Source organism: Dermacentor silvarum, chromosome 1 (assembly GCF_013339745.2).
Source record: "Dermacentor silvarum isolate Dsil-2018 chromosome 1, BIME_Dsil_1.4, whole genome shotgun sequence".
In the NCBI taxonomy this organism is placed as follows: domain Eukaryota; kingdom Metazoa; phylum Arthropoda; class Arachnida; order Ixodida; family Ixodidae; genus Dermacentor; species Dermacentor silvarum.
In genome coordinates, this window is record NC_051154.1 from 78,304,583 (window position 1) to 78,327,283 (window position 22,701).

General features: G+C 45.4%; 1 protein-coding gene across 1 annotated transcript in view; it reads right to left on the reverse strand.

Moving 5' to 3' along the window:
• Positions 1 to 20,034, reverse strand: part of LOC119431128 (poly [ADP-ribose] polymerase 2) — a 73,381-nt gene extending 53,347 nt beyond the window's left edge. The window contains exons 1-10 of the mRNA XM_049664343.1: positions 19,983 to 20,034; positions 19,767 to 19,880; positions 19,235 to 19,542; positions 5,915 to 6,260; positions 5,671 to 5,797; positions 5,538 to 5,621; positions 5,372 to 5,456; positions 5,139 to 5,277; positions 4,976 to 5,042; positions 2,975 to 3,112 (exon numbers count right to left, since the gene is read on the reverse strand). Of these exons, the coding sequence (XP_049520300.1) occupies positions 2,975 to 3,112; positions 4,976 to 5,042; positions 5,139 to 5,277; positions 5,372 to 5,456; positions 5,538 to 5,621; positions 5,671 to 5,797; positions 5,915 to 6,260; positions 19,235 to 19,542; positions 19,767 to 19,813 (1,341 nt within the window). The 5' untranslated portion in view covers positions 19,814 to 19,880; positions 19,983 to 20,034. The remainder of the gene's footprint in view (positions 1 to 2,974; positions 3,113 to 4,975; positions 5,043 to 5,138; positions 5,278 to 5,371; positions 5,457 to 5,537; positions 5,622 to 5,670; positions 5,798 to 5,914; positions 6,261 to 19,234; positions 19,543 to 19,766; positions 19,881 to 19,982) is intronic.
• Between the last annotated feature and the right edge of the window lie 2,667 nt (positions 20,035 to 22,701).

Here is a 22,701-nt window from a genome sequence, read left to right on the forward strand (position 1 = left end):
TCGTGAAGTAAATAGCCGTACGCAAGAAAGCGAAGTTACATATCTGGCATGTATTATTTGCAGATGCTCATAAACTACAAGCCACATACTTTTCATAATCTCCCTGAACTCTGATAAACTTTACATCTTGAATGCTGTAAGTTAATTACCAATTGCCATAGTCTTAGAAGTTTCCGTGTGAGCAATCAGCCTTGTTTTTTCTTTTTTTTAGAGACTTAGGGTAGTCCCAGAGGTGATGTAATACAATTTCTCGTTTCATTGTGATGGAATACAGGCGCGTGCGTTAAGTTTTATATAGCATCTTCTGCAAACACTGCACATATTTTGCACAGTGGCATTGGTACAAAGGCTTTTGGCCCACTCAATTAGGCGAATTCACTTTAAATAATCTATCACAGTCTTCTTGGTTACCTTCTTTGGGTTTTTTTAAGAGCCACGATTATGAAACAAATTCTCGTGTATATTTTATGCTGCTTACATTATATGCGCTCAATTGGCGACGCCAACAGCCCAAGTGGCGACGAAGAGGCAAACCACTCAGCCACTGCTTGGTACTCATTTTTTCGGAGCAATTCCACTTGCTTTTATAGAAGCGTAAAAAAAAAAATGGTCACGCCATTCTATCGGAAACGTACTTTCGTCACGACAGTTTCACAAGAGATAAATTCCCATATAACGCTTCAAAGGGCCGAATATACAAACGCGCGCATCGATTCTAATGCGGCGGAAGCAAGCGACTGGAGGGTTCAGCATGCCGTGCACACTGCGCCGGCCCGGGGAGCGACATTACAATTGCTAGTAGGTACAGCGGGGGCGTGGCACTGCGGGTCATGTGACTTCCGCTTAACACGTGTTGTCATGGCAATCGTGGAGCTCCTAGGTGCCTAGGGACGTAATCGCTTAGGGACTTTTGAGGCACTGGTCTGTGCGTCAGCGCGGCGGCTGCTAGTTACTGAGCGTGGCTCTTATATCCGGGGCCGGGCGCAGCGACCTTGCCAAGCACAGCTCCTACGTGCGTAGGGAGCAAATCGTTTAGGGCGTGTTCAATGTCTGGCAGTGTCTGGCCCACGCCGGCCACGCTTTATTATTGTAGCGTTTGTTCTAGTGGCAGAAATCCTTGCAGCAGTGGTGGTGTGGCATGACGGCTTCTCATCTCGGTGAACTGTGGTGTTGTAAACAAGCAGATACTGCTCGCGTTTGTACCCCGGTGCCGCGGCGGAAGCCACGGTGCCGGGCACCGACGCGAAGTCGCGATCATTGGGGTGTTGCGCAGCGCAGCGTAGCAACACCCCAAATAAAAAAATACTGCTCCAGTCAGGTAGACTGCTCCCTCCCTGACAGTGAGATTATATTTGGATCATCAAAACAGTGATGCGTTTATTTAGTAATACCATCGTTTCTCTCTCGCAGGCGCAAGGACAAGTGGGTGATTGCGCCTGCGAGAGGAACGATCGTATTCCTAAATAAACGCATCACTGTTTTGATGACGCGCCCAACAGTGCATGATTCCCAGGCCTAGGAGCACAAATTAAAATAATGAAGCGTATTCAGAAAAGGCATGATTTAAAATGATTGCTGTAAACCGCTCCAAGATCCTGTATGACCTATTGTTGTGCCACATCTACAAGTGCACACAGCAAGGTAACGCTTCATAATTGCACGGCAGTTGTATTGCCTGGTGCGCATTTCAAGGGTCTTCTCTAACGTTGAGGCCTCCAAAACAAATTCTGCAACAGTCTTGGGCAGATTGGGTATCAATCCAGTGAATAGTTGTTCTTTCACACCCCGCATCAAAAACTGAACATTCTTTTCTTCAGACATGTCGGGGTCAGCGTGGCGGAAGAGGCGAGTCATCTCCTCCGTAAAGATTGCAATGTTCTCGTTTGGCAGCTGCATGCTGGTTTCCAGTAGAGCTTGGGCTCGCTCTTTGCACAGGACGTTCGTGAAGGTCTGCAGGAAGCCATTGCGGAACAGGTCCCATGTAGTCAGGATCGATTCCCAGCTCTCAAACCACGTCCTGGGTGTGTCTTCGAAGGTGAAGTACACATGCCGCAGCTTGTCCTCGGAGTTCCAGTTGTTGAATGCAGCAACCCTATTGTATGTTTCCAGCCAGTTATCTGGGTCTTCATAGGATGATCCACGAAAGGTCGGTGGCTTTTGCACAATGGGGGACGCTGGGGCTGCCATTGTCAGCCACGATCTTCTTGGTTGTCTCAGGTAGAAGTCCGTGTTCCGGGGGCCGGTGTTGTAGCCTGCGGCTTGCTCAGTGGTCCGGGGCGACGTTGGTGTTGTCTTCGCGGTTCGGGCTTTGACCACAGCTTGTCGGGGGCGTCCAGTACATGAACGCAAAGCACCTCCACCAGATGTCACGTGGTAGTGACAGTCAAGAACACAGTAGGAAAACTGTGAATGGTGAAATTTACTCAGTGTTGGGCGAACCAGTGCCCAGAGAAACAGGCTCAAAGGCATGTAAAGTGGATTTAGAACATGCAGGAAAACAGATGTCTGGGCATATACACTGGCAGCACCATTATTTTAAAATAAGAACAGTCTTTTTAGTTGTTTCTGTTAAATAAGCTTATTCAGGTAAGCTTCTGAAGTTGCTAGGCATTGGTATGCTTTATTTGAAATGGGCTACTTTGCTTCCACACCTGAAATGCTAATTTTCTCAATCAAGGCATCAAGTCTTGCATTACTGCACACAACATAACTCAGTGAAGCATAAAAAACTTTTGCTCTCTTCTGTTGATGTCCTTTCTCAAGAATGACGAGCATACAAGAAATGTGTTGAAAGGTTTATCAACACATTTCTTGTGCTGAAATCCCAAGCCTGAAATCGAACTCCTGTCATTTTGCCTGGTATTTACAGCAACAGTTCTTGCAACTCAAACTGAGGTGCTTTGCATGCAGGACATAAATAATAATGGCACATTATTTTGCAAGAAAGCACACAGAACTTTTCACCATAAAATACCTTGTAATCGCTTTCCATGGAGTCCAATTCAATCAATCCACAATTGAGTGATCTGTAAAGACGGTCGATGGGGTTCTGATTCTTGATCGCAAGCTCCTTCTTGAAAAGCTCCAAGGATGTGTGGATATCCTCCAAAGCCTGAAATATGTATCTTAGCATAAGTTCAATCTTTGACTCACAGTAGATAAGCCCTGCATGAAAGCCAAGTTCAAGAACATCTGCTTCCAGCCAACACTAATCTTCAGCGAAACAACTTTACTGTCACAATTCTTTTGTTTTCCCAAGTTAAAGCAATGCTAGAGCACCAATAATGAATATACAGTGACCTGCATTTTTATTTCAACTTAAGAAAAAAGAAAGCCTTTGCACATACCTCTGCTTTGTTCCCACTCAAATTTCACAACATGATTGCATTTTTTCGTCTGCATCATTCAATAAAACACCTTCATCATTTTTTGCCTTGTTCTTCTTGACATTTAGTAGCCAAAGGCAGTGAAACCAGTTCACATATCCTCAGAAGCTTGCTTTTGTGATGGCGAGGTGCGCATAGGATGTAGGTTCCCCCTTCACCAACACTTGGGTGAACTAGACAAGCAAAAATGTGAAGTGCATTTTGAACAATGCAGACAAAAAATGTCATCTTGTTGCAAAATCTTTCTTAGAACAAAAAAATTTGCCGATGATTACGATACTCCCTAATGCAAATTTTGAGCGCAGCTGTTCAGGTTCTTTAAATTCATGATATATTGTGGCAAAGAATTTGATTCTGAACGACAGGGCCCTCTCGGCGGCGGCGCAGAGCCTCTGCTCGAGCAGCTCGTTTAGCAGCAGCGGCAGACGAATCATTTCCACCAAATGCATTGCCCATTGTTCAGAAAGAAAGCGTGAACATAAGAATGCGTGGCTCGCCTGTAGCGCATTCTCTAGCAGTGGCAGTGCAGGCGAAGTAGCGCATGTGCAGCAGGTCCGAAGCCCACGGCAGTGTTTTGTTTTCATATATGGTGTTCATGGACGCGCTCGCCGCATGCTGGGTCGCTGCCATGAAGCACATCTCGTGCAGCACTCCACTTTCCTCCTCGCACTCTCTTCACCCCCGCCATCTTTTATCCCGTGCTGCACTCCCCGTTCACTCGTTCATCCTTCACTGTGCTTATTCGCTCGGTTACGCCGAGGGACACCGACGATCAATGCAGGAATGGCTGCCTAAGAGCTGCGCTCTAAACATACAGGTCACTGTACAAACCATTACTAAAGGAATCTACATCAACAGACTCCCAGCTCCCCGCTGCTCCTTGAGGCCACTAAAAGTGCGTGCGAGCAGCTAAGCAAGTGCGCGAGAGTTGTGATAGAAAAGAAGGGGGCAAGATGAGCAGGGAGCGTGGCTCGGCCGGCGTCTGGCTCAGCCAGATGCCGGCCGAGCCACGCCAGATAAAAATCGGCGATAAATATCCACGCCACGCCAGATAAAAATCGGGATAAATATCTGGCGGCGCCGAGCTGCCGCCAGATAAAAAGGGAGTGCAAGCGATGCTGCCCCGTTGCCTCTTTCCTGGTAGTATTTTTGAAGTCGAGATAAGAGGTTAAAAAAAATTTTTTTTTTTACGTTGAAACCACGACCTGAAAAAATTTTGACTTGACAGATATTTTGAGATATCGGAGTTAGTTAACGAGGGCTTACTGTATTTGCGTAAAAGGTCCAATTTAAATATAACAAAATTTCGATGTTACAAAGTAAATGTGCAAATTTTACAGACTTTGTTATATAGACGTTTAACTATATTTTAAGCTGAATAAATCTACCATCTCTGCATAAGCACCCTTCACTCACACTGCGTAATACACCTCTGCATCTGCTCACACTTAGCTGAAGCGGTAATGAAAAAGTAGCTACTCAACAATTACAACACTATTAGTGCCACTGCAACTGTCCACTTTGTGAATATGTGCTGTAGCATCTTACTGGAATTGAATATTAGCCGCTATATTATTCTGTGCACCTACCTCCAGCAGCTTCACCTTCTCTTGTACCTGTTCATTTGTACAAATCATCTCAGGCCTTTGCCTTCGCCTGGAAAAAGCAGTCTCTTGTTACATGTGTTACTACAACTGTGACATTTATAATCATTCCTCTGGGTCGACTTTCAACCGAAATAACCACACTTACGAAAACGAATGAGGAACACAGGTGTAAAATTCACTACAGGCATTCATGAGTTGACTTTTAGGGCAATCCTTGTTAATGCAATCTTCAATTTTGTGAAGTGCCTCATAGCCTGCTTGAATCTGCTCCTTCGTGAGCCTGCCTGCAACACAACACACACGAAACCAACTAATGCACTAGAGTTTGTAAAAACACATACCTCGTGTGCCTTTATCAAGAATTCACATAGGACTCACCCAGGGGCATTTTTTCCACATCAAACTGCATGGCAACAAGATTTTTTTTCATTGTCTTCACATCGCATATGAGATGCATGAGATGCTGAAAAATTTATATCACAGTAAGCCAGCTGTACCTGCTTGTGATTGGAATAATAAGCATAGATTAAAATGGATGCCCAACCTGCAAGCTGGGTTCAAGCTTGCTTTTGCCAGCATTCTTGGCAATATCCTCAACAAGATGGTCAATATTGTCTCCATGGGACTCCTTTAAATACAAGAAAAGTTTTTCCAGTGAATATCTGCAACCTTCCAGCAGTGGCATGAATGTACTTACAGGACCACTGTAGTCCACTTTGAGCATAGTCATACTTCCCCTTCTGCTTTGTGAATTTAATATCAGCGGCCCATACTGACCACTCGTTGCCAGTTTTCAAGTAGAATCTAAATTAAAAACGAGAACAAAAAAAATAACCATTATCCCATCACTTCTACCAATTACAAAATTTTTTTCACAAGGTTCTCATTCAAACAGTGAATAAAATATGAAAAGTCACTAACTTTTCTTCAAACAGCAACTTTGCTTTCAGGATGTCATTCTCACAGGGGATCAATTTTGTTGCTCCCTTTTCTCCAACACGGCCCCAGCGGAACCATACATAGTAATGGTCATTGTACACATCCTGCACCAGCTGCATATTATAAAATTTGTTCCGGTTCCTTTGGAGGCAAGACTGGTTCAGTACAACATTATAGAAGGCCCCACAGTCGCCATAGATGGTTGGTGCAATTAACTGTTTGGCACACTGTGGATCCACGGAGGGAAGTCGTATTGTAACTGGTGCACTGGTTCCTGCAGCTGCTTCCTCGGAAATGGTCTCTAACTTTGCAGTTCTTCCTCTCTTGCCTGCTCAGATATAAAATAAAAAGAGAACAACAACATAAGAAGACTATCCAGATGGCACGTAGCACAGCATAAGCAAAAAAGCATACAATGCAACAAACGACTACCAATCCGAGTGTTTTGTTGCAAAAACACAAATAAATACATGACACCACAGAAAAAGCAAAGGAGTGAGTTGTCAGAACCAGGAAACGTTCAGAGAACACTTGGTCTGATGTCAGCTACATATTGTGGTGTACCAATCTGGGTCAGCATTGACATTGTCTGCCTTCATCTGCATTTTTGTGCTGTTCATATAAAGCATTGTAATATATTCCAGCATAATGTGTTTATTGTGAACACTTATTTATTTATGCATATACCTCATAGTTTCCAGGATTTAGAACATTGTGTGAGGAGGATTGCACAGAACAAAAGCGTGCAGATTGTACATAGCACAGAAAATGCTTAATTAGAGCGAATGTACACAAATTTAGTATGATAAAGAAACTAAAAACAATTTTTTGAAGACAGAAGTACCATGTTTACTCGAATGTAGGCCAGTACTTTTTAAAAATAATGTTTGAAAGTTGGGGGTCGGTGTAGATTTACGGATACAGTTTGGCCGCAACCACCAGACACTGCAAAAGGCAGAAAGGTGCCAAGAGGTGGGAAAAGATGTTGATTTTATCAGCACGCAAACAAAAACAGGAATTTTTGTAACAATGGAGATAACACCAGCGAGGGCAATGGAGGTAGGAAATGTTTGTGGCTTTGCTTGGAACTAGTTCAGACACCTGTGTACTTCAACATGTCTATACTTCACTTAGGTAGTGAACTGGATCGCGATAACATCGGACGAAATTTCAACGAAACGGACAATGTGAGGATGCCGAAAGTACAATCTCCATGATGCTGCATGTTTTTTTTTTTTGCAGTCCAATGCTTTTTTTTTGGGGGGGGGGGGCTTATATTTGAGGAAAGCTTATTTCTGACCTTCCAAATGTTGGGGGCCGACCTAGATTAAAATAAGTGTGCTTTCAAAGGACACAACTGTTCACAATTTTCTCAGCCACCTGTTAGTCAGCACTTACGAGGGGCACACTGCATATGCACATCTGCATGCAATTGCATCTAGTACTGAATACACAATTGTTCCATGATCACATGGAACAATCTAGCCCCTCAGTTGCATTTTGTTGTCGCTTTTGTAAGGTTAGACACTTGGCATGAATACTTGCTTGGTCATTCCAGCAAAAATGATGAACCATTGTGCACACAGAGAGCCATCACTAGAAAGCATTCATCACCAGCGGACTGGTGTTGTGTACCAGCAGAGTGCTCTACAGCTGCTGTTTTGCTTGTTTAATTTACCACATGTCATGACAGCAATCCACTCATAACTGGGTTACTGTACATTGCCCTATAAGTAGAATATAGCCGCTACTCATTACACTAATGTAGTAGTGCCAAAACAAAATTCTGTCATCACAAGGGTCCGATATCTCTCAAATTTGACCCCTATTTTTTGAAAAATGGTGGAACATCACTGAAAATATAAACTTATTTATTTATTTAGGAACACCTTACTAGCCCTGCATAGGGCATTGAGTGGAGGGCATCACAGCAATAAGCAGTAAATAAATAATGGGAACAAGAGTAAAAAATTACAATATCGTAACATATATAAAAGAAAAAAAAAACTGAGAAAGAAGCATCGAAGTACTTGTATGGCCGTGCATATGCACCGCAACAGAGTAATTCCAACAAAACCTTTACAAACCCAAAAAATAAAAAAGGACAAACAAGCATAACTGCAAATCATAAACACACATACAACATTGTGTGAAAAGCGTGCACAGGTGATCGTGGAACCTTTCATGATTTGTTGTGGAAAAACTTCCATCGGGAAGACCATTTATGAGATATGGCACGAGGCAGAACAAAAAAGACAATTATAAATGTCAAAATTTGTAGTCCTAGAGAATAAAACAAATGAAAGACAAATGGTACATTACTGAAGATAATATAGCATAAATTTAAACTTCTTGAGAATATTTTTTCAAAGTAATCAGAATATCATAATGAGGCAATTTTTAAAATAAGATCAGGAAATCATTTATTGCCATATGCAGTGACGATGACAAAACGTTAGCACTTTTACACACATTGCACACTTTTTACTTTCCTCAGTAAAAAAAAACAAAATAAGCACATCAACTAGCCGACTATAACCAGACAACATTGCCAATGGCAAAATCACTCTTATCAGTGTAAATCTTTACTCCAAACCCCAAACCCCACTCCACATTATGGAAAATGAGAACTAGATCACAACTTGATCACCTTCGTTTCTCGCCATGACAAGTACATTCAGCCCTGAATCGGGCAGTACTAGTGTTCGGGAAAATAAGATTATTGGCAGGTATGATTACCATATATATATATATATATATATATATATATATACACATATGTTTACTTCAGCTGAAAAATTGTTTAGCACAGTAATTAACCAGTAAGGGCTTGCTGAGCTATCCAAAAATGAAACTTTGCTCCAGCATGTCAAACACACTACTATAGATTTTACGTGAAGTTGCTCAGGCTTAAATCAGCCATTTGAGGTATTAAACTCAGCATATCAAAAATATGTTGAGCCTTTAAGGGTTAAAGCTGCCCATTGCTCTTTCACCCCCCCCCCCCTATATATAAAAAAATTTTACGTCAGCTGAAAAATTGTTTAGCACAGTAATTAACCAGTTATGGTTTGCTGAGCTATCAAAAACTGAAACTTTGCTCGAGCATATCAAACACACTACTATAAATTTTACGTTAAGTTGTTCAGGCTTAAATCAGCCTTTCGAGGTATCAAACTCAGCATATCAAAAATATGTAGAGCTTTTTAGGGTTAAAGCTGTATTGCTATTGCACTTAAATTTTTTTTTTTCCAGAACTTCAAGTACTTTAAACATAGTGATGCTGAAGCATTCATCAGCAAGCCCACCTACATCTTGGCTCAGCAAAATGCATTGACAGGATAGTTAGTGCATATTCACTACTTTAGTGCAAACAGGACACAAGGAGACAGGACAAAGCATTGCTATCAGTAGAAATGGTTTTAGGCGCAAAAAGTAAGTCACAGACGACAGAATAAAAGACACGGTCTTTATTCTATTGTCCGTGTCTTATTTTTTGCACCTAAAACCATTTCTAGTCATGTACCAACTAGCCCGACAGAAGATGTTACTAAGCTATCATTACTATCAGCTTACATCTTTATTACGTCACACAATACTTAGAAATAAGACATAAGGAACATGTGCAGAGAAGCCATTACGACATCGCTCTCTTGATCTTCCCGTCATGAGGGCTTCTCTACGAATGCTCCTTATGTCTGGGTTATGAGTAGGGGAATGATGCAATATAGATGTCAGCTGAGAGTAGCACTATGTCCTTTCTCCTCCTTGTGCCCTCCTGTTTGTGGTAAGGTTTCTTATGAATACATCTTGGCTATCTTAAGGCTGGGGTTAACAATATAACCGCAGTACAATCTTGCATGAAGCCATACCTGCCCAAGTAGAGCAGTAGCGCTGTACATAGGTCACACCCTCTCGGATAATTCTTGTATATCATTACTTTCCACCTTTATCTTTGTTGTATAGGCAGGCCAGTGGAAGTTTAATGACAGCATGTGCTGGTCAACACTCGTAACTTCATAAAACTTACCTATATCTACCAGCCTGCAAACTCGTAAAAATCACACAAACATGCACACCAAGGAGGAAGGAACAGGAGATTGCAGATTTTTTTGTAAATGCTTGCCCTGAGCATGCACCTTTTGACGGACATACACATTTTATTAAAGGGAGACTAAATAAACTGACCTGTATTACCCTACTACAGCACCAAAAAAGCCACTCTTTCATGAGAATAAGGGGCTGGTTAAGCCAGAAATGGCAGAAAAACGAGACAGGTGGCAACACCAGTGATGCTACTGCGGACTTATGATTTGGAGCAATTTTTGGAGCATCAGAAATTTCATTTGGAGCACTTTGGAGCAGGCAATTTGGCATTTTGGAGCAGCTTGGAGCAGCTGATTTTTCACATCCTGAAGTATTTCGAAAAAGCCAGTTGCAATTTGCATTCAATTACCTGAATAATTCTTATGTTCTCACGAGAAGCTTCGTAAACATTTCCATCTATTGCAGATCTCATGGAGAAAAAAATGCACTTGTGTGCATGCGACACACACAGACACAAATTGATATCATTTCGTATATTGCTACTTTTCCCAGATGTCATCGGTAATAACCAGAAACAGAAATGATGAACACATTGGCGGCACGCAGTTATTATAACCACGTCATGCTGAGCTTCAAACAAGCTACTAGCTGCGTTTCCGGAGTAGACAACGTCCGCCGATGAATCGCCAATTAACCTTGAAGCCGCGAGCCTCGGCAGAAACCGCACTTTGCCGTCGAGCCGCCTTGCAAGGCAGACGCCGCGCCGGCGCCGTGCGTGGCACTGCTAAAGTCACTGGAACCTGGAACTTTGAAAGTACCGCAACCGCCGGAGCGAGCGCAGGCAACACTGCGCAGGCAACACTGCGCGGAAAAGACGAGCAGCTCTTCCTCGGGTTTTCTAGGCTTGCTACAGTGAAGAACAGCACGATGGCTGCCGCAGTGGGCCCTGTGAAATCCACAAACAAAATCGCATTTCGTTTAGCTAGATACGATGTAAATTACAAGTACAATCGCCGACGGATTTTTTGGACTCCAAAAATTCGGACTTGTTGGATATTCCGGACTTCATAGATGTACCGGCAGGATTCCCATAGAGCTAATGCATTTTCGCGAGCGATTTTTCGGACGAATCTAGGAGCAAATAATGTTCGATTTTCCGGACTAAATCGTTCGCTCCGAGCCACGCTACCCGATCTTGGAGGCCGCAATGTTGGATTTTCCGCTGGCTAGGCTTCCAGAGCCCCCCTGTATGGGGGCTCTATTCTGGACACGCATGGCGGCTGCACGGCAGCCATTATCCGCCATCTTGGCTGTCTCATTGGCTGTGCCGAGGTCACGTGTGTCGAAATTTGTGCCGGGAAACGGAAGTTTTGCAAAATGCAATTTTGTGTTTTCGTCAGAATGACGAAACGTGACGTGAAGCTGCAAGTTTTATCGACTAATACTTTTTTGTGGTCCTTGGCACCTATATTGCGACTTTAGCGCTTTAAAAAGAAAGTGGACGGTAGCGTGCAGAAGCCCGTGGAATGCATCTGCAATTTCGCGAATATGTGGTGGCGTTCCAAGATAGCTGGCATGTCAGCTTGTTCATTGGCTGAAAGAATATCCCGTGAGGAGCGTCACAGGAAGGGCTGTTTCGTAAACGTCAATTTGACGTTGCGTGACGTTGCGCTGGGCCGTCATTGCAGAGATTTTCCGCCATAATTTGTGGTGCGACGAGCCGCGCGAATTATGGTAATGAGCGGCCATATGCAGTGTCAGTCGTGGGGCATGCGTATCGCCGCATTTTTCCTGTCATTTGGGGCCATGAAAATTTTTTGTTCACAACGCGTGCTCATAGCATTTGCATCGCTCTCGGGTTGTGTTGGCATTTGTGTTTTGAACCATTATTTCTAATAAAAACACGTTTATTTGAAATAATAATTGTTGAAACTAGCAAACTTCTTGCGACTTATTGCACTTTTCGCTACTGCGTTTGCATTGTAATCAATATTAATGTCTTTTCGCTTCATCAAAGGTTATGAAAACGGCGAATTTTTAATTTATAAAAATAAATGTACGCCAGGCGGCGTCTTGATGTTTCCTCTCGCGGGGCGAGTAAGCAGCGAAGTGAACAAGAGATGGCAGTGCCGGCGCTTGCGTTGCGCAAGCGGATACCTGTGGCGCGCGCAACGCTATCGATGGTATTCGGCCGCTTCTCAGCCAGACGAGTCGGGCTGAGTCACTTGCGGTTCACGAGATAGCGATAACGCGGCCTAGAACGTGCGCTGATCATCACTGGCAGGTCGCGTATGTTGTCTCAAGGTAGAAAGCAAGCGCGTGGGCGCCAATATACGATGACTCATTCAGTTTCCCGAGGAGACGCATCCTAGCTAATGAAGCAGACGACAGCCTGCGCGCATGCAGACGACGGAAGCGAGAAACGATTTTGATGGAATAATCGTACGCTTTGAGCTAGCTGCTTTATTTTTACTGGGGAGGAAAACTGTTTTGCTTTATCAACCACGCTAGTTTAAATGCCTACATTACAGTTTCTTAGGCGAAACGTCAAATTTGCGTCACGTTACGAAAGCAAAACGGGGCCATGAGCGCCATTTGGTAAGCGTCGCGCCTACGTCACGCCTTGAAGAAAATGGCGGAACGTCCAGAATAGCGGCTTAGCCTTCAGGATAGGCCATGCCCGCTCTTCCTTGGCCGACAAAACGTTCTAAAAAGCTGCACTTGCTTTTTTTTTTTTTTTTTTTTTTTTTTTTTTTCCCCGGTCCGTACGCTGTGTGCTGGTGAAAGCTTGCGAGGGTCAGCCAGCAACCGCAATTCTCACGCACGCGAGAGAGGAAGGCGGCCGGAGGCGCGCGCGGACTTGGTTCGCTCGCGGGGCACGGGGAGAAGGCGGCGGAGACGGTGGGGAGTTCTGCTCTTGCGCCTGCCGACGGAGCTGCCGCGCAGGCACCGTATCTTGAAAGCGATCTGCTATGTGGCCGAAGTGTGTGCTCGCGATCTGCGATGGGTACAAAGGGCGTGCACCGTGTGCCACTAGCTTCGTATGCGCCCTTTTTTTTTTTTTTTTTTTTTTTTCGACGTTCGCGTTGAAGCGAGAGAATAGACAGCGCGAAGGTCAATATGCCCGCGGTCATCGAGCGAGATGTGTTCATGTAACCTGTGCGCGCGTGACACCGTGCTTATTTAGTTAGTAAGCGCATACTTACAACTTTATACGGCCGATAAAACTAACATCCTTACTTCGTATCGCTGTCTATTAATTGGCTATCGCAATCGATGCTCCGCCTTTTGGGCGAAAGTGCGACATTTTTCTTAAGCCGCTCTAAGCCTCATAATTTTTTTCTCTTGGGGGGGGGGGGGGGGGGGCGAGTTTTTCTGACTGTTCGGTTTTTCGGACTGCTCGATTTTTCAGCCCCCGCGAAGTCCGGAAAATCGGTCGGCTACTGCACTCGGAAAGTGAAGCATTCAACTGTGCGCCACCCGTTCTAAATGCAAAGCGATCCCGATGCTCGCGTGTCACACAAGATCTTTTTTTTTTTTTTTTTTTTTTCGGATGACTAGGCATCAAGCGCTGCCACAAAATCATTTGGCTACAAAATCATTTGCCACAAAACGTGGCTACTGATTTAACCGCGCACGAAATGTTTCATACAGATCTATTTCTACGAAAATAAACGGTCCCTGACTGCACTACAGGAAAAGGGATGCTAAAACAGAATTAACCAGAGGCTCTATTCTGAGGCTCTATTCTGGACATTCCGCCATTTTCTTCGAAGCGTGACGTACGCGCGACGCTTACACAATGGCGCCGATAGCCCCGATTTGCTTTCGTAACGTGACGCAAATTTGACGTTTCGCCTAAGAAACTGTAATGTAGGCATTGAACATAGCGTGGCTGATAAAGCAAAACAGTTTTCCTCCCCAGTAAAAATAAAACAGCTAGCTCAACGCGTACGATTATTCCATCAAAATCGTTTCTCGCTTCCGTCGTCTGCATGCGCGCAGGCTGTCGTCTGCTTCATTAGCTAGGATGCGTGTCCTCGGGAAACGGAATGAGTCATCGTATATTGGCGCCCACGCGCTTGCTTTCTACCTTGAGACAACATACGCGACCTGCCAGTGATGATCAGCGCACGCTCTAGGCCGCGTTATCGCTATCTCGTGATCCGCAAGTGACTCAGCCCGACTCGTCTGGCTGAGAAGCCGCCGAATATCATCGATAGCGTTGCGCGCGCCACAGGTATCCGCTTGAGCGACGCAAACGCCGGCACTGCCATCTCTTGTGCACTTCGCTGCTTACTCGCTCCGCGAGAGGAAACTTCAAGACGCCGTCTTGCGTGCATTTCTTTTTGCAAATTAAAAAGTCACCGTTGTCATAGCCTTTGATAACGCGAAAAGTCATTAATATTGATTACAATACAAACGCAGTGGCGAAAAGTGCAAAAAGTCGCAAGAAGTTTGCTAGTTTCAACCAATATTATTTCAAATAAACGTGTTTTTAATAAAAATGAAGGCTGAAAACACAAATGCCAACACTATCCGAGAGCGATACAAATGCTATGAACACGCGTTGTGAGCAAAAGATATTTAAGGCCCGAAATGACAGGGAAAATGCGGCGATACGCTTGCCTCTCCACTGCCATTGCACATGGCTGCTCATTACCATAATTCGCGCGGCTCGTCGCACCACAAATTATGGCGGAAAATCTCTGCAATGGCGGACCAGCGCAACGTCACGCAACGTCAAATTGACGTTTACGAAACGGCCCTTCCTGTGACGCTCCTCACGAGATATTCCTTCAGCCAATGGACAAGCTGACATGCCGGCTATCTTGGAACGCCACCACATATTCGCGAAATTGCAGATGCATTGCACGAGCTTCTGCATGCTACCGTCCACTTTCTTTTTAAAGCGCTAAAGTCGCAATATAGGCGCCAAGGACCACAAAAAAGTATTAGTCGATAAAACTTGCTGCTCCACGTCACGCTTCGCCATTCTGACGAAAACGCAAAATTGCATTTTGCAAAACTTCCGTTTTCCGGCACAAATTTCGAAACACGTGACCTCTGGACAGCCAATGAGACAGCCAAGATGGCGGATAATGGCGGCCGTGCAGCCGCCATGCGTGTCCAGAATAGAGCCTCAGGTAATGTTCGTGTTGTTTTAAACACACGAGAAAATCTATATTTTAATTTTCAACATTGACAGGTCGATCGACCTTTATTGCAGTGGTTTTCTCACTACACTTTGCACAGCCGTCCGTATTCCGTCGCTCTTCGGGCCACATTTTGCTCGGTTCTGCATATTTCTGAGCATTTCCTCGCTTTGTTTACTCAAGGCAAACCGCAGTCTTCAAAGCAAATGCGCGAAGAAGCTTTTCCATCACATTATGGCATTTAGGGAGTTCGATGAAATACCGCAAGGAGCTTCTCAGCTTTGCGATATCAACAAGTTCACCAAGTGGGAGTGAACTTGTCGCTCTTTATCCGGTGCAGCCAGAGATAGCACGGCGCTTGCTGTCGCTCTTTCCGCTTAACTGGTATCGCGAAAAGCGCTTTTCCGGACTCCCGGCGGTTGCTGCACCCGAACGTGCAGCACCCGGGCATTTCCTTTCGTTTTGTTTTAAGTCTACGAAAGTTACATATACACTAAATTATACAAAATGCAAAATCTGACCTCGTTGATGACTCGTACGCGCGGCGTGTGCGAGCGATGTCTGTCTGCTTATCTCCTCCGGCGCGGCTTAGATCCGCCATCTATAGTGGAAAGTGATCACCTGACGGCAACTGACCAATCGGCGGCGCGGCGGCTAATTAGAGAAAAGGGCTGCGGTACTTTCCAGTGACCTTAATTGGGACGTACGCGCTACAGCTTTCTCGTCTCCTGTTTGCAGCTAAGGTTGCAACAAAGGCTCGCCCTATCGTCACGTTGAACGTTTTAATTCCCCGGTGGTGCAATTGGCGATAGACGTCAAATCCGAGACTGTTTGGCGCAGTTAGGCGCAATATTCGTCGATTGTATCAGGATGGCGCAGTAAATCCCAATTGGCGCAGTTGGCGCAGGAGTGGAATCACTGCAACACCGTCTTGACATTCCCGCATCTCGCCGTGACGTCATGGAATTTGAGGGTGTATGCTTGGGTCAAGTGAATTTGTTATCGGTCAAGGTGAATTGATTTCTAAGAGAGCCAAACACAGAACTTAGCAATTCAAGAATTTTTACTGAACTGCAACTGCCAAAAAAAAAAATTAATATTTGAAACCTGTGATGTCACAATGACGTACCAGCATTGAAGTTCTGTCATGAAATTCAAGAAACTGAACTGCGACCTTCATTTCCTCTTCTAGTTATCCACCTATTACCACAAAACTAACGGAATTAGACTTTTGGAAAAATGCTTAATCAAGCTAAACTGATTTATTGTTTCTCTTTAGTGTCTGTTTAACAATAATTTACTTTTGAATGCAGCCAAGGTGGAGCAATCACACTTGCAGCAGCAATCTTGGAACAGCAAAGACTGACAAGCAACACATTGTTATAAAATCACAGTTACTTTTTCAGCGACTTTGTTGTTGCCGATTCCACCTACTGTCTTTCAGGAACATGTCTGTATAAACTTGCTAGACTCGAGCAGACTCAAGTGCCCTTTTGGTGTCCACCATCAGGTAGTCATGTGTATGGCTCCAGGAACCAGGGTGTCAAACCGAGAAGTTTTCGGGTTCAATTCGAGTTCAAATTCAGACTTCTGCAAACATCAAACAGGTTGATGTTTGAATGACCGGCTGAAGGAACATGCGTACGCAATGAAAGGGTCTGTACCGAGCCATTTAGCCCAGCACTGCAAAGAATGCGGCTGCAAACCTCTCTTTGAAGATTGCACAATAATAGGTAGGTATAAAGATCAAAGAGCACGCGAGATTTGGGAAGCGTTTTGCATTCAATCGCACGGAAACTCCTGCGTCAGCGTACCCTCTGTCTCTCTGCATAGCTGCGAGATAAACTACTTGTTAAAAACATGATAACCTGCCATGACGAGCGTGATTAACTACTTGTTAAAACATGATAACCTGCCTTGACGACACGCGTGATGTGATGATTTTATTCCCTTCCCGGCGCAGAAACCGTGTTTTTGTGGCCTTCTGCGCTGAACCTGTGCTTTGTATATATTGCTTTGACAGCAATAAACCAGTGGTTGTTAGTTCAGCGCCTTGTCTGTCTACTCACTTCGTCCCGTCCTAGCGCTGTTTGTTCCCTTACCAATGATGTACCAACCAGCCCAGACCAGCACACTCCTTCAATACACTGTGAGCCGAGATGCACAGGTGTACTGTAATTTGCTTTCGAAGGCCACAGTGCCCAATGCGATGACAACATTTAATTCCATTCAGTTGCTCCAGCAAGCTGCCTTACAGCTGCATGCACTTCACCCGATGAGGTACCAGTGCGGTACTAATATATTAAAGGGACAGATAACTGCTAAGAACATGAATTGAGATAACCCCGCTGATGGAAAAATCACCTATCGTATCGGCTAGAACGGGCCCTGTTTTTCTCATTAAATGTGGATTTATATTTTTAATTTTTCACTAAAAGTCACGAAAAATAATCTTTGGCGCCCCATGTGGCAAAAACGTGAGCATACTTATGAGGTCTACCACGTGACCTTCTACTAATGTACGCAATTCCTGGTCTGTTTATTAGTATTGAAATGCAGTATCATTCTTTCTATTATAAGTTTTATCTAACTTACAATGTACAGATTAGCCTTCGTTTGTTACGAGCAGAAAAGTGGCACTGCCTTCACCTTCATTTTCAGTGAGTTGGCTTGGCTTGTATATTGACAGAATAACGACGCCGGGGGCCGGCCAGCCATGACGTAGGCGTGTACTTGGGAAAAAATGCGGTACAACTATTAGAAAGGTCTGTACAACAATGAGAACTTATTGTCCCAGTCTATTTACCTTTAAAAGTGGTTGGAAAGGTGAAAATATAGGTGGTTAACCACAGTTCCACTCCCTCCAGTGAAAGCAGGACGATGGGTGGCTTTCAAAATTTGCGAGGCGAGCTATCGGCATCGCTATCACTTCTCAGCATTGCTGGAGAAGGGACTCTATAATGTTTTAGAGGCTGCTCAGATCAAAAAATTCTGCTTACAAAATATCCACGCGCTTTTGGAAGTAACTGCTGCAGGTGTAAACACTACCGAGGGTGAGCTTTTCGCTGCACCATATAGAACTGGGTCCATAAAAATCGGTTGTCAGTCCCTTTAAGATTTGGCAACGACACAGGCCTGTGCGACAGGCATTGCCCTTGCCCTTACAAAGGATGCTCTGTTTAGTGCAGCCTGCAACCAAGTTCTAACGACACACCCATGCAAGTTTCATCATTTCACAAGGCTGAAACTTACACCATCACATGTTTTCTGCGTAAGTGTGACGTAACACACCTAACTCATTCCGGGCTCTTCCAATGGAATCTAGTCTGCAGATTCAAGTGGGGGCTTTGACTTCCTCTTTTCATCGTGATTCTCACATGAAGCCTGTCACATGCGATGCCAAGCAGTACTGGAGAGAACGCCAGGCGTTTCAATGCTATAGATTTCTTGTGCGAAGTTGTATTACAACTGCAACTCAAACAACTGTGTAGCATAGAAACAGAACAGGAAGTTCAACCGAAATGTTCCACTCCCTTTGCTGAAGCAAGGTGTACAAGCACGTGAAAGCACGCCAGCATTTTTCATCACATAGAGAGCAGCCTTGGTTGCACAAAAATTAATAACATGAGTGTTAGAACTGAGTTGAGGTTATTAAGTCTTGCCTGCAGCGTGGGGAATCGTGTGCAGACTACGGGAGGATTTGGGCCTTTGTAGAGCGTTTCCCCTCTGACATTCCGAAGTAGAGGGTCCACAGGGCCTTCTGAAGCTTTTATCGAACCGGTTCAGTACAGCTCCACCAATAAGTTCGGTTCGTTTGCGGTTCTGCTCCGGCTTTTGGTTCAGTTTCGGTTCGACACCCTGCCAGGTACACTACCGTCAGGAGGCTCCCAACGGCGGGTTTGGAGTCCGTTGACGGAAACGTTTTCGCGAACAGAATTTAGTTTTTCATAAAACGTGCCAAAATTTGTAAACTCAGCGGAAAATTCGTGAGTTGGTCCATTGTTTCTTAATGCAATGACGAAACCCATTCTGGGGGATCGGCCATGAATCAGGCAGTACTAGTGTTCGGGAAAATAAGATTATAGGCAGGTATGATTACCAGATTTGTGGGGGAATTCGAGGCGCCCATCGGGGTGGAAAATAGGGAACTCGTCGTCGCTGTCACTGGCAAGGCCCACCGGTGGCAGATCGTCGTCGCTGTCACTGGCAAGTTTGGTTTGGTTTGGTGCCTGGCCCACCGGTGGCAGATCGTCGTCGCTGTCACTGGCAAGTTTGGTTTGGTTTGGTGCCTGGCCCACCGGTGGCAGATCGTCGTCGCTGTCACTGGCAATACCCACCGGTGACAGATCGTCATTGCTGTCACCATGTTCTGAATCCGAACTTATTGTAATAACGACCGGCGACTTCCTGTATGACGGAAAAATAAAGTATTAAACGACAGCTCCGTAATTATACGTTGATATTTACGCCACGAAAACTTCACGTTTAGACAATGGAAGCGACACTCAACATTTAGCGAACAGGGCAAGATTAGGCAGTGGTACCGCGTCTGCACTAAAAGCGCTCCAGACAAATACCGAGCCAGCGCACATGGAAAACCGCGATCACATAATGCAAAACTGAGAGCTTACCGTGGAGTGCTCCGCGTCGGTTCAGCCTCCTCACGACGCTTCGGCATCGTCAAACCACGACGATCAAACACGACAAGCAGTTGCAGAACTTGAACAAGGACGGTGCCGACGACACTGAAAATTACGCCTCCAGAAAGCAGAAAATTTGATGCAGCACACGCGACAATCGCGATGAAGTAATTTACTTTGCTTGCTAGAACAGTACACTCTAGTTACGTATTTTAGTTCGCATTCAGACACACTTGGCGCCAAGTACTCGCGTTTGCGCCATAGAATAAAGAACTTTGCGCGCACGAATGCAGGCTTCGCGCCACTTCGCGCGGTCATAAAATGCGCGGTCTCAGCCGATGGTACGGTGGCTAGACTGCTTCTCCGCATCATGACAACAGGAGTGGCGCTGCGGTCAGACGCTAGGGCTACTTTTCTGTAAAGGGCTTAACCCTACAGTGCAAGGCAACGGGGGCTGATTTTTTCAAAGCATTGGGGTTTAGGGACAGTGAAGGCAAAATAGACTTTAAGCGAGTAGAAATAACCAAACAGAGGTTATCTGATTGGTGGATAAAATCAAGGCAGGGGTGAAATTTCACCCACCACAAAGTACAAATTATGTTAATAGTCATGGCTAGGTGGCGTATGCCACCGCCCGATTTAAAGGGTTCATCTATCCATCCATTTATGTCGCGAAGCGCGCGTCGTCTGCTACTGAGTGTGTTGTTGCGCGCCTGTTATATTTAAAATAATTGGTTTTCACAGTAAAACCTGAAAGAAAATGATCAAATTCTGTTGTGATAATGCACAAGAGTGCGATGCTTCTTGCTGCAATGACTAACTTTTAAAAGCAGTCATTTATATCGGTAAGGACGTATTTTTGGGCTAGTTGGTTTTTCAACATCAAGTAAAAGACAGCGCCAGAATATGCACAGGACCAAACGACGAGTAACGAGACAGACACAGGGCGCACTAACAACTGAAGGTTTATTCACAAAAAGCGCAGAATATGACAGTTGTTAGTGCGCCCTGTGTCTGTCTCGTTACTCGTCGTTTGGTCCTGTGCATATTCTGGCGCTGTCTTTTACTTGATGACATTTATATCGTCTGTTAACACGCTGACGGCACGGTGCACTGCGCTCGCAGTCACGATAGTTCTCTGAGTTCCTGTATTTTCCTTAGACCTTTAAGGAGCGAAGTGAAGATTGTGGGTGATGTACGTGAATACCGAGCTCGTGAGACTACAGGATAGAGTGAAAGTGTTCCTGCAAAGAAGAAAACAAGCCGGAGGGGCAACACTGCTTTGCACCGAATTGTAAGTTCGGCTACAAACATGCAAGCCACGGGTGAAAATATAATTGGTTTCGATGCGCTACGACCCAGAACTTTCTGAGAGGCGTGAGCTTGCCCTTCGCCGTGCTGACAAAATGTTTCAACCGCATTAGTCCTACCAGCACCATTTCAAGGCGCATGCCATCGAGCGTATGACCGGCAGGAAGATCGTGCAGATGCCGATGCCGTATGTGCAGCTAAGGAGTGACACTGTTCCTTCGATGCTACCCAAAGCCGCGGCTTACATAGTGAAAAAAATTTCTAGAAAAACAAGCAAGGCTCCGACGGGATGTCGGCCGTTGAAATAATCCCGAAGAGACAGCGAACCAAAAATAACTTACACACGCTTCAAGCAAATAAGATGCCAATGAAAATGTGGCGTGTTTTACAGGCGAAGAATAAGTATTTGTAGACAAATAAGAAATTAATCTGCTCAAAGATGGACGACGGAATAATTGTGTATGCGAAAAATTCAGCTTGAAGCGCAGCGGCCGCGGTTTACAACAAAATGACTGGCAGATTCCCTGCCGCTGGCATTTTTTCAAGCGAAACTTGTTATAAGGCACAGATTTCGGAGGCGTCCGTGTACGCAAAAAGTATCATCATCAGCATTAGCTCGAGCGTCGTTGTTTTCGTCCGCAGCTGGCTCGTTGGCGCCCATCGGTTTGCGCTCGTGCTCGGCAAGCGCGCTCGTGCCACTGCTCCCACAGCTGGCTGCGTTGCCGCTCATCATTCCAGCGTAGAATTTCACTTCTTTTGTGACCTCACCTCAAAACCAAACCCTACACGGGAGGACTGGGAGGCAGCCCTGCTCGGCTGCTCCCACCTGGCGAGCCAGAAGGCCCTGGTCGACCGAGCACAAGCCGCGGCCTGTAATGAGGAGCCCACCTAGTGAGTGTGAGAGGTGGCCCGGGCCAGCCAAACCTTCCTCCGTGTATTTTAAATAAAGCTTTTCAGACAGACAGACTGTCGTCGTAATGGGGGAGGCCGCGTTTACGGGGGTATGAGCCATTCATTGTCTACGTAACGGGAAGATTTAATTTCGGAGCAATTTAATTTCGAAGAATCGCAAGCGGCAATGGCGGGCAAATGCTGCTAACCACGCCGCCGAGTAAACCCGAGACATCGAAAGCAAGCGACAACGGCGGACTGCGGGCATACTGTCAGCGACGTCGTTACGGTGGCTATAGTCGGGTACAACTTTAGAAGGCAGCGGCATTTGCCCCCTCAAAGGCGGATGCATACAAGCCTCCAACAATAGGCGCGCACTATATAGACTTGCGTCATGAGCCGGACGGCTGGTGTCCCCGCCGACGGAGAACATGGCAGCCCGCGCTTCAGGCTGGGGCGAGTCGCGTCAGCGGGACTATTTCTTTAGTCGCGGAGGCAATCGGCTGCTGCGCTTCGGTCATCTGGGAGGGCCTCTCTCTGTCTTCTTAAGTTGTACCCGACTATAGATGGGTAGGTGTGCGACCGAGCGTAGTTCACACACTTCTCGCATCATGACGCAAAAGTTGCGCTGCGGACAGTTATAACGGTAAAGCCCTATCACGGTAGGGTGCCTCGATGCCAGCGCCGGCGCTGGGCATCGAGGCCCTATATAACCGGCGCTGGC